Source organism: Cryptosporidium ubiquitum, assembly GCF_001865345.1.
Source record: "Cryptosporidium ubiquitum isolate 39726 chromosome Unknown contig_21, whole genome shotgun sequence".
Classification (NCBI taxonomy): domain Eukaryota; phylum Apicomplexa; class Conoidasida; order Eucoccidiorida; family Cryptosporidiidae; genus Cryptosporidium; species Cryptosporidium ubiquitum.
Genome location: NW_021639833.1, coordinates 77401 through 94598, shown reverse-complemented (window position 1 = coordinate 94598; position 17198 = coordinate 77401). Strand labels below are relative to the sequence as shown.

The 17198-nt window shown below is 21.9% G+C and overlaps 8 protein-coding genes across 8 annotated transcripts; 6 read left to right on the top strand and 2 right to left on the bottom strand.

The window, feature by feature from the left end:
* Positions 1-366: 366 nt before the first annotated feature.
* On the top strand, positions 367-1089 carry cubi_01730 (uncharacterized protein; the record flags this gene model as incomplete). The annotated part of the gene is made up of 1 exon (XM_029018742.1): positions 367-1089. The coding sequence occupies one exon, from the start codon at positions 367-369 to the stop codon at positions 1087-1089; it is 723 nt and encodes a 240-aa protein (XP_028873126.1).
* Positions 1090-1105: 16 nt separating this feature from the next.
* Positions 1106-2395, bottom strand: cubi_01729 (uncharacterized protein; the record flags this gene model as incomplete). The annotated part of the gene is made up of 1 exon (XM_029018741.1): positions 1106-2395. The coding sequence occupies one exon, from the start codon at positions 2393-2395 to the stop codon at positions 1106-1108; it is 1290 nt and encodes a 429-aa protein (XP_028873125.1).
* An 866-nt stretch (positions 2396-3261) lies between these two features.
* Positions 3262-4527, top strand: cubi_01728 (uncharacterized protein; the record flags this gene model as incomplete). The annotated part of the gene is made up of 1 exon (XM_029018740.1): positions 3262-4527. The coding sequence occupies one exon, from the start codon at positions 3262-3264 to the stop codon at positions 4525-4527; it is 1266 nt and encodes a 421-aa protein (XP_028873124.1).
* A 960-nt stretch (positions 4528-5487) lies between these two features.
* cubi_01727 (uncharacterized protein) lies at positions 5488-5700 on the top strand (the record flags this gene model as incomplete). Its single annotated transcript, XM_029018739.1, has 1 exon — positions 5488-5700. One exon carries the CDS (start codon positions 5488-5490, stop codon positions 5698-5700), a length of 213 nt encoding a protein of 70 aa, XP_028873123.1.
* A 354-nt stretch (positions 5701-6054) lies between these two features.
* On the bottom strand, positions 6055-7962 carry cubi_01726 (signal peptide containing protein with threonine mucin; the record flags this gene model as incomplete). The annotated part of the gene is made up of 1 exon (XM_029018738.1): positions 6055-7962. One exon carries the CDS (start codon positions 7960-7962, stop codon positions 6055-6057), a length of 1908 nt encoding a protein of 635 aa, XP_028873122.1.
* Positions 7963-8580: 618 nt separating this feature from the next.
* cubi_01725 (uncharacterized protein) lies at positions 8581-12117 on the top strand (the record flags this gene model as incomplete). Its single annotated transcript, XM_029018737.1, has 1 exon — positions 8581-12117. The coding sequence occupies one exon, from the start codon at positions 8581-8583 to the stop codon at positions 12115-12117; it is 3537 nt and encodes a 1178-aa protein (XP_028873121.1).
* An 807-nt stretch (positions 12118-12924) lies between these two features.
* On the top strand, positions 12925-14343 carry cubi_01724 (carboxylesterase; the record flags this gene model as incomplete). Its single annotated transcript, XM_029018736.1, has 1 exon — positions 12925-14343. One exon carries the CDS (start codon positions 12925-12927, stop codon positions 14341-14343), a length of 1419 nt encoding a protein of 472 aa, XP_028873120.1.
* Positions 14344-14704: 361 nt separating this feature from the next.
* cubi_01723 (polyphosphate synthetase) lies at positions 14705-17073 on the top strand (the record flags this gene model as incomplete). The annotated part of the gene is made up of 2 exons (XM_029018735.1): positions 14705-17017; positions 17071-17073. 2 exons carry the CDS (start codon positions 14705-14707, stop codon positions 17071-17073), a joined length of 2316 nt encoding a protein of 771 aa, XP_028873119.1.
* Positions 17074-17198: the final 125 nt, after the last annotated feature.

Here is a 17198-nt window from a genome sequence, read left to right as displayed (position 1 = left end):
TTATCTTTTTATTTTCTTGATTATTATTATAGTTGATTCACTCTAATTAGTTAAGTAGTAATTATTATTTTGTATGAAAGGCGGGAAATCTCTAGTTACCACATATTTACATTTTTTAATAAAATAATGGTTACATGTGGATGAGGGTAATATATCTCAAATAAATTTTGAATTATAATTTGTATAATGAGATTTTGAATAACATTGAAAAAATAAATTACGATAATAATGAATGAATACACACAATAATAGGGAGTAGTTCAATTAGTATTTAGGAATAATAAATTGTATATAAGAAATAAATGCAAAGAAGTTATATCTAATCAAGTTTAAAGAAAGGTGATTAATAAGAGATTAACATAAATAATGGAGGAACAAGAATTAAGTATTAAAAGAGAAGATAATGAGTATAATCGTCATAATTTTCAAATTGATGGAAATAATATAGATTTGTCTATAAATAATCATCACAAAAAAAGTAGTAACTTGGAATCTCAAATGATGAAAGAATCATTTTCAAAATCCTCATTAAAAGATTTGTGTAGATTGTTATTATCTTCATTTTGTGGTATTTTGGACGAGTTTGGATTGGAAACACAAGCAGACGAGGAGATGCTTTTAATGGCAATAGATTCTGAAGATTTTGATTCAGTTATTGAATATGTAAAATTATTCAGAAATAAAATTTCCTCAATATTAATACTAAATAATATTGTTAAAGATTTTAAAACAGATATGGAAATTGGAATGACAACAGTACCAGAAATAATAAATGATATTGAAAATATGCAAGACAGTGAATATGATCAAATTAGTGAGACCGAAAGGAATAGTATTGAACAAGTAATTAATTATAATGATAAAGATATTATAGAAGATGATTTAACAAATATAGATTCTAATGATTTTCAAAAGAGAATTGATTTAAATAATCCAGAATTAGGAAATTTAAAAATACTTAGTCCTAATACTAATATTAATAGTAGTAATCATATAAAAAAGTCACCAGTACCGCCATTAAATGTAGAGAAAGCAGGCCCTGGTTCATGGAATAGAGGACAATTACCCGACGAATATCCAATTGAATGACGATATAAATAATTAGCTAAATATCTCTGTTTAAACTTTTAGTAGATGTGATTGATGGAGGGCTTATATTAAGATTTTCTATAAACTTTTCATCATCTGATGATAATATATTTTCTTTACATATTCTTTGATTAAAAAATATATGATTATTACAATAATCAATACCAGTACTCTGTGGTGAATATTCATCATTAAATGATTTATCATGTTTAATAGGTGTTATAGTTAATGAAGAATTTTGTTTATTATTTTCTTGATTATATTGAAATTTTAAACATGGTGATGATGATGTTGGTGAATTGTGATTAGAGTTTGTACGTATTAATGAAACTTTTTTACTTTTATGTTTACGAGTATTTCTAGTGGTACTTGAACCATTATTAAATAATAATTTTGATAATATATTGCCAATATTAGTGGTTTTATAATTACTATTGGATATTTCTTTATTGTTTGAAGGAATTCTACAAGGTTCAACTTTAATAATTTGTTCAATAGCAGGTGAAAGTATATAATCACTTTTTACTTGATTTTTATAATATTTAAGTAAAGTACGTATGTGTTCAAGTTCTTCATTATGTTGAGCAACTCTCAGTTTAGATACTACTAACTGATTTTCTAATTGATTGATTTCTTTATTAAAATGATCATTTTCAAAATATAATTTCTTCATTGTTTTTATTGATTTATTTAGAGCATTTTTATATTTGTCACAAGTTGAGATTCTTTCTTTAATTTGTTCATTCAAATAAAAATTCTCACGTGATAACTTATTATTTTCATTTTTTAATTCTTGTATTGAAATATTTAAATCAAATGTTTCATTTTTTAATTCTCTATTTTCTTTTATTAAATCTTCAATTTTATTTTGTATTTTTTCTAATTCTTTATATGTTTTTAAAACTACACCCAAAGTCATTCTTAAACTATCATTTAGTTCTGTATTAACCCCTTGTAATATTTTCATTCTTAAACTATCTTCTTTATTCTGATAATATTTTCCAATGTTTAATATTTCTGATATTTCTGATTCATTATTTACATTACTATTTTCATTAATATCACTATGTGGTAAAGTTAACATATTAATATTGTAAAAGAATGAATTATAATTAGAATTTGCTTGATTATAAGCATTTATCAATATATTCTCAATTTTTTTTAATGAAGTATTGAATTCATTTCTTGTACTATTTTCCAAAAAACTTAACCCTTCTTTTTTTTCAATATTAAACTTTCCAAAAATTATATCTTTATCTTCATCCTTACTATTACTTTTTTGCAATTCATCCTTCAAAATTGGCATCTTTAGAATTTTACTTACTAGTTATGTTTCACAAAGTATGTTTGATACTATTTCATACTAAATTAACTTTAATTTTATTCATTTACTTATTGTTTTTTTTTGAATAAAAACAAATTTTAATTGATTAACTCATCATTTTTATTTTATATAATTAGTAATACATGCAATTATTATATATAATTGTCCACATGAAAATAAAAAACAAATAATTACGTCATTATTAAATTCTCGGAATTCTGTAAAATTTGTTAAAAGTAATATTATAAAGAATAATAACTAGAGTAAGAAGTCAAATTACTTAATTGGATTGTAGAGATTAAACAATCATTTTAACAAAATCTAAAATAAATAAGTAAAATCAAAATCTTTTTTAATTTATTTTTTTTTTCACTCCTTTTATATATTTAAATTATAAATATTATTATTTCAAAATTGACAAGTGGCAGCAAAATGCGGTACTGTGTGGCGGTTACATTAATAAGTGTGTAAAAAATAAAAATAATTATTATAATTGAAAAGAAAGTAATAAATTTTTAAGTTTAAGTTTTATGAACTAAAAATTAAAATCAGATAAATGAAAAAAATGGCAAATTCTGAGTGAGTAAAAACAAATTACATTGGCTGAAATAGCACTCACTCATATGAGTTTTGTTATTTATATATTAATGCACCAAATTAGCAACTGATATTAAATATAATATTTAAGATAATAAAATTAAAATTTATAATAAGGGTAAACAAGTATTAATATATGATCAATCGGAAATATACTGCATGACACTTTTTATTTTTTGGATATATTGGTGAACTAAACATATTATTGGAAATCTTTATAATTATTATAATAGTACAATTCCATACTATAAATGAATATGGAAATTAATTCCAGTTTAAAGCAGAGAAATAATACAAGAGAATCCTTTGATAATGGAAAATTAATATTTACAGATAATGAATTAAATAGTTGTGTGGATAAAGTTGTTGTAAATACTAATTCTAATATTAGTGAACATGAAATTGGTGAAAGTAATAATACTAATAATAATAATAATAATATATCATCTGAAATGTTCATAGGAGAAGAATTGAAAATACCGTTGGATTCTGAACATCATTCGATAATTAATATGAAAAAAGAAAGAAATGAAGAAAATTATTTCCATATTTATAATAATAAATATATTAACAATAATCTTGAAAAATGGGCTCCAGCTTATACTCCAAATTATTTAATTATAATTTATATTTTAGTAGGTATCACATTTATAACTATTGGGGTTTATCTTCAAATTCTTTCAAAAAATACAATCGAATGTATTATTAATTATGAAGATTCACCAGGAAATGGACTCACAATTGATACATTTGTTGAAATAAAAAGTGAAAATTGTAATCCTTCAATGATTAGTGGTACTGAAATAAAATATTTACATGGTGAATTCTTCTTATATTATCAATTGAGAAATTTTTATCAAAATAATAATTTGTTTGTTAATAGTAGAAGTGATAGACAACTTTCTGGAGAATTAATATATAATGAAGAAATTTTATCTGAATGTTATCCTTTTATTAAAGATAAACAAGAAAGAATACTTTATCCATGTGGTATTGCAGCTTATACTATTTTTAATGATACATTTACAATTTCAGACGGTCAAAATGATCCAATAGAAATTGATGATTCTCTGGAAACAATAACTTTTAAAACTGATCAAATGATTTTTAAAAATATACCTGAAAATGAATTAGTTAAACATAAATTTAATGATTGGTTACCAAAAGATATTTTTCCTGGTAGAATTGAAAATCCTCATTTTATTGTATGGATGAAATTTTCACCTTTTTCAAATTTTAATAAAATTTACGGTAAATTATATTCAAAAAAAAATAAACTTATTTTACCTCTAAAAATACATATTAAAAATAGATATCCTGTGCATTTATTTAATGGGTCCAAATATATTGTTATTTCACAAAGTACTATTTTTGGTGGAAAAAATCCATATTTTGGTATTTTTTATATAATTTCCGGTATTTTTTTTATTTTAATTTCTTTATATTATATTGTCAGAAACAAATTCAACACAAATACTCTTGGAGACTTCAGATATTTGTATTGGAATTCTACTTAGTTAAAATACTATATATTAAAAATAAATAGATAAATAAATAAATAATAGTAATAAATCAACATTATATACTAAGTTATATTTCAATACTAATATATTAAACATATAATGTAAAATGAAATTTAAAATAGTAATATTTATATTTTAACCTTAAATTCCTGTACTAATATACACAAATTTTCATTCAAAATAACAACAAAAAAGTCTATAGAAATTTGTATTCATTTAATTATATTTATCTAATTCTCATTTTTTCTTTTTAATTCAAAATTCATACTCAAAATTTATTCATTTATTTTTTCTTGTTTTTAAGGTCCTTACTCATTTGCTGTAATTTCTTCTTTTCTTCCGCCTGTTTCTTCTTGAATTCCAAATCTTCTTCTGTTATAAACTTTTCATTTTTTGCCTGTTTCAAAGGCTTCTTCTTACCTCCGTCTGTATTAAGAGCCATTTTTTTTTTTTTTTTAATAATTTACAACTTTATTTTTCTATTTTATTCTAATATTATTTACTCAAATTTTTTTTTTCCCCCTCTCTTTAAAGATTATTTTTATTATAATTTTTAATTAAAAATATATAATATTATAACATAGCAGTTTGGCGCCAGCGGTAACTTAAAATTTTTATATTTTGATAATTTTTTACTATTGAAAAAAATATATTGTGTAACAAAAAAAAAATAAATAAGTGTTTAATTCAGAATTTGTATTTTAAAATTATTTTCTGTGGTTATTATTACTGTTATTATTACTATTTATTAGTATTATTTTGAGACTAGATAAGTTTCAAAATTTATTTCAGATATCTTAATAATAATTTCAAGGTATATTAATAAAAAACTTACTTTAAGTCAAATTCACTATTATTATAATTCTTGCTTATAGCAATCTGCCTACGTATAACTATATTTATTTATTACTTATTGCTTTTTAATCGACTAGAATATAAGAAATTTGAATCAAAATGACAAATTGTGAACAATGTAAATGTAGTTCAGACTGTAAATGTTGCATTAAAGTTTGTCCTGAAGGAGAAACCAAAAAAAATAACAACGGTAAATGTTGTTGTTGTTGCTCATGTTGTAAAGATGAATGTAAATGTTCACCAGAATGTATTTGTAAGAAAAACCAGTGCCATGCAGATAAACATTCAGAATCAAAATGTTGTAAATGCTGATTATTCGTAATATTGTGTACTATCAAGATGTTAATATAAAGAAGACAAAATATGAATAAGTCTTGAATTAATTTCAAGGCAATTTTATTTCTTTAGAAAAAAAAAAATGAAAAAATAATAAATTATTTATCTTTCAATAATATTTATTTTTACTAATAACATTTCTTTATTAAACTTTATTTCATCTGTTAAAAATTACTTATTTCCTTCGATATGATGATTATTAATATTAATATTAATATTATTATTATTAATATTATTATTTATTTTTTTTTTTAATTATTTTCTATGTTATTTTATTTTATTCTTTTTAACAATTTCAATTCATAAAAAAACTGTAATATTTCGAGATTATTAACTCTCATAAATCTTCTTCAAATCCAACCATTTCTTGAGTAATTCTTCTTTATTCATTTTAGTATCAATTTTTTCAAATTCAATATTATGATTTTCATCTTCTTTATCATTAGTATCATCTATTGGATCATCATCTCTATCAATAACTGTAATATCTTCTTCAACTAATCCTTCCAACATACATGCACAAATTTGATCTTCTCCACATGAGTTTTGATTCATGTCCATTCCTTGAGGTTTAGATAATTCAGATTCAGATTTTTGATGAGATGATTCTGTTGAATTTACTCCTGTATTATCAATGTAACCATCTACATCATAGTAAATATTACCATTTTTATCCTTGAAGATTTTTGTTGATTCTTTATTTATTTCAATCCATTCAATTTGTAAATTATCAGGATTTTCTTTATTATTTGAATCGATTTGATCATTATCAGTTAAAACACGTGTTCTATTTGAATGACAATTTAACCATAAGTTGTCTGCACTTCTACACCTTCCATTGACACATATATTCATTTTAGTAGAGCTGTTACCAGATCCTACTAATGATATTTTTGGTACAACTGTAGTAGTAGTAGTAGTAGTAGTAGTAGTAGTAGTAGTAGTAGTGGTAGTGGTAGTAGTAGTAGTAGTTGTTGTTGTTGTTGTTGTAGTAGTTGTTGTTGTTGTAGTTGTTGTTGTAGTAATATTAGAACTAACATCAATGTCCAAAGAACTTGTAGAAGTTGAAATATTAGTCGAATTATCTATTTTAGTCTCTGTAGATCTCGTATTAGTTCTTGTTCCTTCAGATACAACATCATTAATAGTTTCATATTTATGATATTCGTCACCTGGGAACCAATCTGATCTTAAATTACCATGTACTAGATTTTCTCTATCATAATCAGTAATCTTCTTTTCCGTTTCATTTGTCATTGAACATGAATTTTGGTTTTGATCTTCTGCTAAATTCCACTGTATTTTTAATTTCATTGAACCAACAGTTTCAGAATCAATTGCATAAGGAGAAAACCATCCTACAATATAATCTCCTCTTGAAGATGCCTTTCCAATAGTACATCTTTCATTAACAAACTCTCCAGATAATTGTCCAATCCAAATATTCCACATGCAATTATTAAATTTACATACTGATGGTTTATTTTTACCATAAAATATACTTGTTACTTTTGGTTTAACAACACATGTATCGGAAATAAAACTTTTTGAATGTGGTTTATATGGTATAAATAATGATAATGCTTGGACATTCTTAAACTTCTGAACCATCTTTAAATGATTGTCCCATGGATTCTTTTCTTTCTTTAATGATCTTGCTAATCCTTTAATACTAATTACTGATATAAATCTTTGATCTGGTGCACTACTTTCAAAAGTTGAATTAATTTTAAATTCTAAATTACTTATAGTATTGGTAAAATTATCATCATTCCAATATATTCTACGTAATATTTCACATGGTGATATAAACATACATTTTTCTTCTCCTTTTAATACATCATTCACTGTTGCTATTATAACAGATTTCTTATTTTTGTTAATTCCATCATTTAATAATAAATCAAAACTATTTCTATTACATGAATTTGAAGTGTTTGTTGGTTTATCTAATATCTTTACACAAAAGATTAATGGTGGAATTAAATTATCATCCCATCCTGTACCTAATTTATTTCTTATTCTTCTCCAACGTGCAGTATTTAAAAAGTTTGAAACTTGTATAGTATTTATACCACATGTATCATCTGCAATTGACTTAACTTTTGCTTTACTTTTTGTTTCTATTCTGATCACTTTATTAATTGTTGATTGACGGTAACCTTTACCTTCTATACCATTTATTAATGATAATCCAATCACAAAAATGAATATTATTATTTCTTTAAATAAATGCATTCTTTTTTTTTTCTTTTTTAAATAATAATTTAATATAAATCCACGTAATTTTTATTAATATATTACTATTAAATACAACAAATATATCAATTCTCTTTTTTAATTTTTTTTATGCTTATTGCATTTTACTAATTAATTGTTATTTAATTTGACATTTTTATTTATTAATGCGTTTTTATACTTGATTTGATTTTGTTTAACTAACTTTAACTTAAATTTAACATTATTTTATATATTTAATATTTAATTCTCCTCATAGATTCTGGTGGGGCGGGTTACCCCCCTCACTTTTTTACTATAAATTATAATTATTGGTATTGGGTTATAATATAAATTTTCTTTAATATGTTAAAATCTTTAGAAAAAAAAAGTCAATTAATTATAAATTATGATCATGATCCAAAAATAATAATAATAATAATAACAATAGTAGAAATAATAATTTCTGGATTAATCATCATTAAATTTGATTTTTTTTTTTTCCAATTTCCAAACATGAAAATTTGCACCCAATAACTATATACCAACATACAAATATATATTTATGTCTATTTATTTATAAATTCGTTTAAATAATAAATACAATTTTTTATATAAAATTTGAATAAATTAGAAACCATGAATCAGGACCAAATTAGAAAAATTTATGATTTAATTCAAAAAGGACAATTCCAAACAGCTGTTAAACAATCTAACAATCTTTTGAATCGTATTAAATTAAAAGTTAAAGATGGAAATGATAATTCTTTATTACAAGAAGTTATTCTTCAATTAATTTCATTAAGAGGACTTTCTTATTCACGTATTGGAAATGTTATATTGGCTGAAGATGATATTAATAAAGTAATGAAAATAAAACCTTTAAATGAGGAAATTATTATAATAATCTGGCACTATTATGTAATGAATGGAAGTCTTTTAAGCAACAATGATAAACTTAAAGAATTAGCAAATTATTTATATGATGCCTCTTCAATAAATATTTTATCAGAGCAATTTGAAACAGATATTTTATCTTTATTATATTATTTAAAAGAATTTAATATAATGAAAACAATCTGTAATAAATATCTGAAAAGAAATAAGAATTCATATTTTTTAGCTTTAAATATTTTAATATCATTTTCAATATTACAAAATGAATTATATAGTAACCAAAATAATAATGATAATCATTTAAATATTAATAAAAAAGAAGATGCACTTTTATTATTACTTGTTAATAAATATTTAAGTGAAAATAATAACCAAAAAATTGATAATTTAAAACTTTATAAAAGAAGAATTATATCAATGATTTATTTAATTAAATTATATGTTTTCAGACAAAATAATGATATTAAGAATTATTTTGACTGTATTAATGAATTAATCATCTTTATGAATAATCTTTATCCATGTATTAATAATGAAAAGATTTTAATTTTAAAGAATTTAATGATTTTACAAAATTTTGAATATTCTTTAATTAATAATAACCAAGAAAATTATTATTTAATTAATTGTAAAAATACCCTTGTTGATTTAATTAAAAATTTTGATAATAATTCAGATTTAGATTGGGATAATATTAGAATTATTAAATTATTCATTGTAAAAATATTTCAGGAAATTTCTAAATTGAAAAATACTTTATATGATAATTTTACCACAAATATAAACTCATCATTAAATTTACAAAATTCTCAATCAACCCAAATTACCAATACTTCTTCATTTCAAACTCAATCAACAATTGCATCAATTTATGGTAATTTATCAGGTAATATGTGTTTACTGGAAAATGATTCTTATTCAAATTTACTTGAACAAATTTTAATCATTGTTAATATGAATAGTGAAGAAGATGATGATGATTATTATTATCAAGGGAAGAATAGATTATCTTTATTTTTATTAACTGAATTAAAAGGAAGAATAATTTTACTTGAATTATTTGTTGAATTATTACATTGCATTAAAGTAAATAGTATTGAATCTTCAGAATATGAATATTTATATGATAATTTACTTACTCAAGTAAATAATGAAATTATTAGATTAATTAATTCAAATAATGAAAATATTGTAGTTGATTTAAAATTGGTTTTATATTACTATTTCAATTCAAATTTGTATTATAATGAAGAAAATATTATTGTTATTATTCTTAAAGATTTAATGTTATTATTAACAGAAAATATTATGGAATTGCATGAAAATAAGAATTTGGATTTGGATTTTTTTACTTCTAGAATACAAATATTGACTATATTTAACCAAATTATTCCAACAATAAATAATAATAACCAAAATTTATTAGAAGAACTTATGTTATTAGATATAAATAAGATTTTGTTGATATTAAAAAAAAATTTAAATAAGGATATTACCAATTACTTTTCCAAAAATAATTCATTAAAATTAAGTTATATTAGATTTATGATATCAATTTCAATTTATTGTTTAAGTATTTCAAATAATAATATAGAAGATTCCCAAATTAATTCAACTGGAATTTGTATTTTTATTTTATCATTTGTTAATAATTATATTATTGAATGTAAAGTAGATTATTTGGTTAATAATTTACTTTCAGAAATCCTTCCAATTTTGGGTTTATTTTCAATTTCACATAATATCAGAAATAATATACTTAGAATTAAAAGATCTCAAATAGCAACTTTAAATGTTTATGGTAATTATCTTGAAATGATATCTTGTCCATTTATTGATTGCATGAATAATTCTATAAAAAATTCGGATTTTAATTTCAGTAGTTTATATTCTTTAAAGAATAAACCAATAAAGGATAATTCAACTTTGGCATTTGATAATAATGTTAAAATTTTATTTAATTCATATTTCGATATTTATAACGAACTAAGAGAAACTTGTATAGAATCTTTAAGAGAGAATTCTTTTTCTTTGGATAATTTATTTGAAGCTTGCAAGATTACTCAAGATATTTCAAGCAATTATACTTTAGAAATGTTATTCAGTGTTGATTTTTTGAATAGTATCTTTTCTATATTTTTGGTTGCACTTTCATTAAAAAAAAATGATTGTTTGGATAGTATCCTAAATCTGTTTAATGGATATAAACCAATTATTATTCATTTTATGGGTGTTAATATAGATAATATCATGGATAACTTTGATTCACTTTCAATAATTAAGCAAGATTTATCTCCAATAATTACATATTATACCCCAATATATAAAGTTGATTATTCTTTTAATATGGTATCAAAAGATTTATTCCCAAAAAGCTTATTTAAATATTCAGATAATATAAATATTATTGAATTAGAAAATATAATTTCAATTCCTAAATTCAATATAGAAATATTAAAACTTGTTAATGGTGTTCCAAAATTGAAATATATTTTAATTCAAAAATTAAAGATTTGGTTTACTCCATTGTTATTATTAAGCAATTTAACTTCTTCTAAAAATCAAATGGACATCAGTCAGTTCAATTCAATTATTGATTCTTTAAAAAATCATATATTTTCAAGTAAATATTCTCATTTAATTTCTGAATTTGATTTGGAACTTTTTAATAATATTAATCTTCCATTAATGAATTTTCTATTTAATATTATGAATATTAATACAAACTCAGATTTAAATTCAAACTCACTTTCACATCAAATCAATAAAGATAATATTGAACTTTTAAATAACTTTATAAATACTAAAACTTCTGAATTTTCCAATAAAAATATTATTCAAAAAATTGATAAAATCATTGAAATTAATGGAAATAATCAATTAACTTATTGTATGCTGCAAAATTTAATAGAGAGAATTAATTGCTTTATTTTTGGGCCAAGCTTAATAATTACATTAATACAATATTGGCTGATTTGTAATTTTTCAAAAAAACAAATTAATTCCATGTATAAACTTCTAAATAATTCACATATCAAAATTATTCAGGAAATATATGATCATTTTAAAGAATTACTAAACAATTTCAATGGAACTGTTGAAATTAATGTATACCATAAACTTTGCGATATGTTTAATTTGAATAATTATGATCATTTAAAAAATCAAAGCTTTAATTTAAGTGGTGAAAAAATGACTAATTCTCAATTAGTTACACTTAAAAATACCTCGAATATTTTAGAATTTATAATTAATAGCTTGAGTAACTCATTTAAGTGATGTAATATAATATCTTTTTAATTATTTTTTAAATCTTTAACTCTGAATAGAAATATCTCATTTTAAACAAAATCTTGTTATTTATTTATTAAGAAATATATATATCAATGATATTATTATTATGGCTAAAAAAAAAAAATCAAAGCTATTTGTTAGTGTCACACGTAATTTATTATATGTGGAATTATTTTAACACGTAATTATTTGATTTCATATACCGGAATATAATTTAAAAAAATTATTTAATAAAATAATCTTTTAACAAAAATAGGTAAACTATTTATGCAAAGTAAATTAATAATATTAATCAAAGGTTATAATGGTTTCGGTAACTATTTAATTTCAAGTACCAAAAAAAAAACAGTTAAAAAAACCCAAATTTTTAAAATTAATGAAACTAGATTAACACCTACAAAAAAAAGAAAATAAAATAAGATATTAAAATGCAAAAACTAAAATATTAATCACTAAATTAAAATCATTTCATTTAAAAATTATGCAAAAAATGCAAAAACAAATGAATGATAGACATATGCATCGTACCTGCAATAAATTTTTCGATACCAATTTATATAATAAAAATACATTTATATAAAAAATATACAATTAAACATTTATCATTCAAAAAATATTGTACTAAGCTTTATTTTATATTAAACCTTCTGAAGATAAAGTTTTCACAATTTGCATACTTCCAAATTCAGATGTAAAACAAGAATCCAATAAGACAAAAGATAATTAAATTAAACAAATTTACATTCATTAAATTGACATATAATTAATTGCTTTTGATTATAAGCTCCAGTTATGAGGTTAATAGCATTTTTATTTATTGCAATAATTCAAGTTGTATATTCAAAGAATTCCACACAAATACAAGAAAAAAATGTGACACATATTACACCTAAGTTAAATTATTTTTCTCCATTAATATTTTTCAATAAAGAACTTAATTCACTAATTAAAAAGCAAAGAATATTAAGAAGACTAAGATCAATTAATAAAAATTTAAAAGAAAGAGCAAAAAAAGAAGCTTTTAACTATGAAGATCCATACTTAAATCCAGAAAGATTTACAAAATCCAAGTTGTGGAGGTTTTTTAACTATTTTAAATTGCAAAGAAAGAAGAGAAAACAACCAAGACACCCTGGAAGAATTATTAATTCTTTCACTTTTGAGAAATATTTAATTTTTAATCATTCAGATTCAGTTAATGCTAATATAACTAATAATACTACTTTGGAAACAAATACAACGTATTATAATAATACTAATTTGAATATTCAAAAAAATCAAACAGAAGAACTGGATGATTCTAAATCAACTAAATGCCATTCTTTAAATCATATTAGTTTATGTTCAAACTCTGCAACTCCTGGTGATTACTCTGGTATTCCAGAAATATTAAGTCCAAGACGTCCTAAAAATATTATTATTGCTTTGGTAGGAGTATGTTCTGATGAGCTTTATTATGAAGCATTCAAATATACATACTATCCATTTGTTTCTCAATTAAAAATGTATGGTGACCAATTTAGAAAAGACACAGGAATCATATTTCCTCATCCATATTTAAGAAAATTTAAACCTATTGGTTCTATTAAATGGTCATATAGGTTTGCTTGGGCAGATTTTTCTTTTGGATTTAGATTTAAACGGGTTAACTTAAATCAGTGGATGTATTCTGTAGATTCTATACTAATGTTAATTGATTATCTAGTTCAAGTTGAAAAATATGATCCAAAAAGAATTTTCATTTATGGTTATAGCCAAGGAGGTGCTATGGCACTTTCTGTTACTTTAAGATCAAAATATATTCTAGGAGGAATGATTTCAACTGCAAGCTTCCTTCCTGAAAGAAATATGAAAAAGTTACAATCAATGGAACCAAAAATTACAAAAGAGGGATTAAAAACACCAATGTTGCTTTCATATTGTAATCCTGATTTTATATTTCCTTTTAGAAGTGGAAAAAAAGATGTTAAATACTTAAAAGAAGTTCTTAAAGCCAATGTTAAATATTCTTTAATGCTTGGAGAAGGGCATTCTTGTATGACAAGATATTCTATGGTTTATATTGATTGGATTCACAATTCTATATTAAATTATGAGAATAATAATTCTAAACCTGAAAAATTCACATATGCATTATTGGATATTTATAATAATTTTCAAGATTATTATAACTTTGGACTCTCAGAGGAAAAAAAAGAAGATACTAATTAATTAATCGTAATATTAATTATAATTAAAAATTTTATACTATATTTAATACAATTTTCAATATTACTAATCGCTCGAAAAATTCAAACATTTTCCTGTTTCAAAAAATTTGATATTAAAATTTATATATACAGAGAAAAAAAAAGAAAATCAATATTTTATAATAAAAATAATTATTATTGTTTATAATATTATTAAGGAAACATTCAATTAATCATTTCTATGTATTTGACATTATTACTTTAATAAAGTGATTATAATTACAATCAATAAAAGGGTGAAATTGTGGATTTTTGAAATCTTAATTAATAATTGAAACTAATAATAAAAGTAAAAATTGTACTTAAGTAAAACGAATATATGAATGACTCCTTTAAAAGATTATATATTTAGAGCACCAAATAATGTGATAGACTACTATGTTGATACAAGGAAGATATGTGAGTTAATCTTAAGACTGGCATCTAAATATGGTCCAAACAAAAAAGCAGTATCTAATTATATAAAAAATAATGGTAATATTGCATTATTCGATTTTTCAGAAAAACAAATCCCAGATATATTATCAGAAAGTATTGCTTGTGACTATATATTTAGAGAATTATTGAATGAGGAAATAGACAAAGTAAATAAGTTTACTGCAACAAAACATGAGGAAATTTATAGAGAAATTATGAAAATAGGTAAACAAATACGAACAGAAATAAGTATACCAGTATTTGAATATATAAAGGAATATAAGAGAAGACAAAAAATTACTAATGAAAATTTTAATAAAGGAAATTATAGTTATATTATTGACAATATGAAGCTATTAGATGGATTTGAATTATCTTTAAATCATTTAAGTAATGAAATTATTCACTTGGATTTTTATATTCGTACAAATTTTAAGATATTAATAAGATTATGCAGGTTTTTTGATATAATGTTACAAACTTCTACAAGTGTATGGTTTCAAACACACTTAACTAAAGAACCATTTGTTGATATTAATATTGACATATTATTAATTTTACTCAGTTTATCTTGGACTAGATACAGAGATGCAGAAAAAGTTATTCAAGAACTTAAGGAGTTAAGTGAAAATAAAATAAAAATTGAAATAATGTCTGAAACTTATGGTAATGATAATGAATATAATCAAAATAAGAAAGTTTGGAAACCTCCTGAGACTTTTTTAAGAACTACAACTAAATATTGGGTTCATCCAAATAATGTAGTTTCAGCTAAGGTTGGAATTGTTAGATATGTACCATATTTAATTTTTGGTATTTCAAATTCAGAATTAGAGACTTTATTAGATCCTTATATGTGTGTTGAAGGACATAATGTTGTAGATCCTAAAACAATTGAAGAAAGTCAGGCAATCACATCAGTATATTTAGATAATATAAATGCAGAATGTTATTATAATCGTATTTCAAGATTTGAAGATGCTCAACTTTTTAGGCTAAGGTGGTATGGTTCAAATACAGGTTCTAAAGAAAAAGAAATTTTTATGGAAAGAAAAACACATCATGAAAGTTGGACAGGTGAAAAAAGTGCAAAGGAACGTTTTTCAATACCTCAAAAATATGTTTTTGGATATTTAAAAGGAAAGTTTACTGTTGATAATTTAATTAAAGAAGGAATTTTTTATGAAAAAAAGAATACAGAGAAAGAAAATAATCAAAAATCTATCAATTTAGCTAAAGAAATACAAAATTACATTATTAATAATAAACTCCAACCTTTTGTTAGAACATCTTATTTACGTGCAGCTTTTCAAAATCAAGATAATAATCAAGTTAGATTTTCCATTGATACTAATTTATGTATGGTTAATGAATATATTTCAGATGGACATCAAAATGAACCATGGTGTAGGTTAGCTGAGGAAGTATTGGCAAAAAATGAGGTAACACGTTTTCCATTTGCAATTTTGGAAGTAAAATTACAATCAGAACAACCAATTTGGGTTTCAGAAATGCTTAAAAGGTGTAATGCAACATTAGTTTATAAATTTAGTAAATTTCAGCATGGTATGGCAATTTTACATCAAAATAGAGTTTCAATATTTCCACATTGGATTGAAGATTTTCATCAAAGTAATGATATTAATGTTATTTCATCATCAAGTATTTCAGAATTAAGTTACCCAAAAAGTAGTAATAATAATAATAATAATGGTGATGATGATGATTATTATTATTATAATGATGACAATAATAATAATAATAATAATAACAGTGATAACAATCTGTCTGAGATTATCTCAAAAACTGAAAAATATCCAAATAATATTTTTCATAGAAAAAATAAACACTTAACTGATTTTGAATTTGAAAATGAAGACAATAGAATATATAAATTGATTAATATTTTAATGAATTCCTATTTAAATGTTGTAAATTCTGATTTAAATGGATTAAAAAATGAATTTAATAAAAATACTAATAACTTTCAACATTCTTTTAATTCATCAATTAAATGTAATGATGAATATACTTATAATAGTGGTTTTGAATATAGTAATAATATTAATAATAATAATAATAACAATAATAATAATAATAATAATAATAATAATAATAAAGAATATATTGATGAGTATATTAACAGTATTAATTCAAAAAAAATCAAAAAATTGGATCCAAAAAGTCTATTTGCAGCAGAGAGAGTAATGTTATATTGGGTACGTAAAACAATATATATTTCAACTTTTGTTATATTATTTATTTCAAAAAGTAAAAAAAATAGGAAATTTTCGAGAATTTCATCCTTTATAGAATTGTCTTTTATTCCAATAATCATTATAACATTAATTTTTGGTTTATTTGTTTATATTAAACGTATTAATACAATTGAGAGAAGAA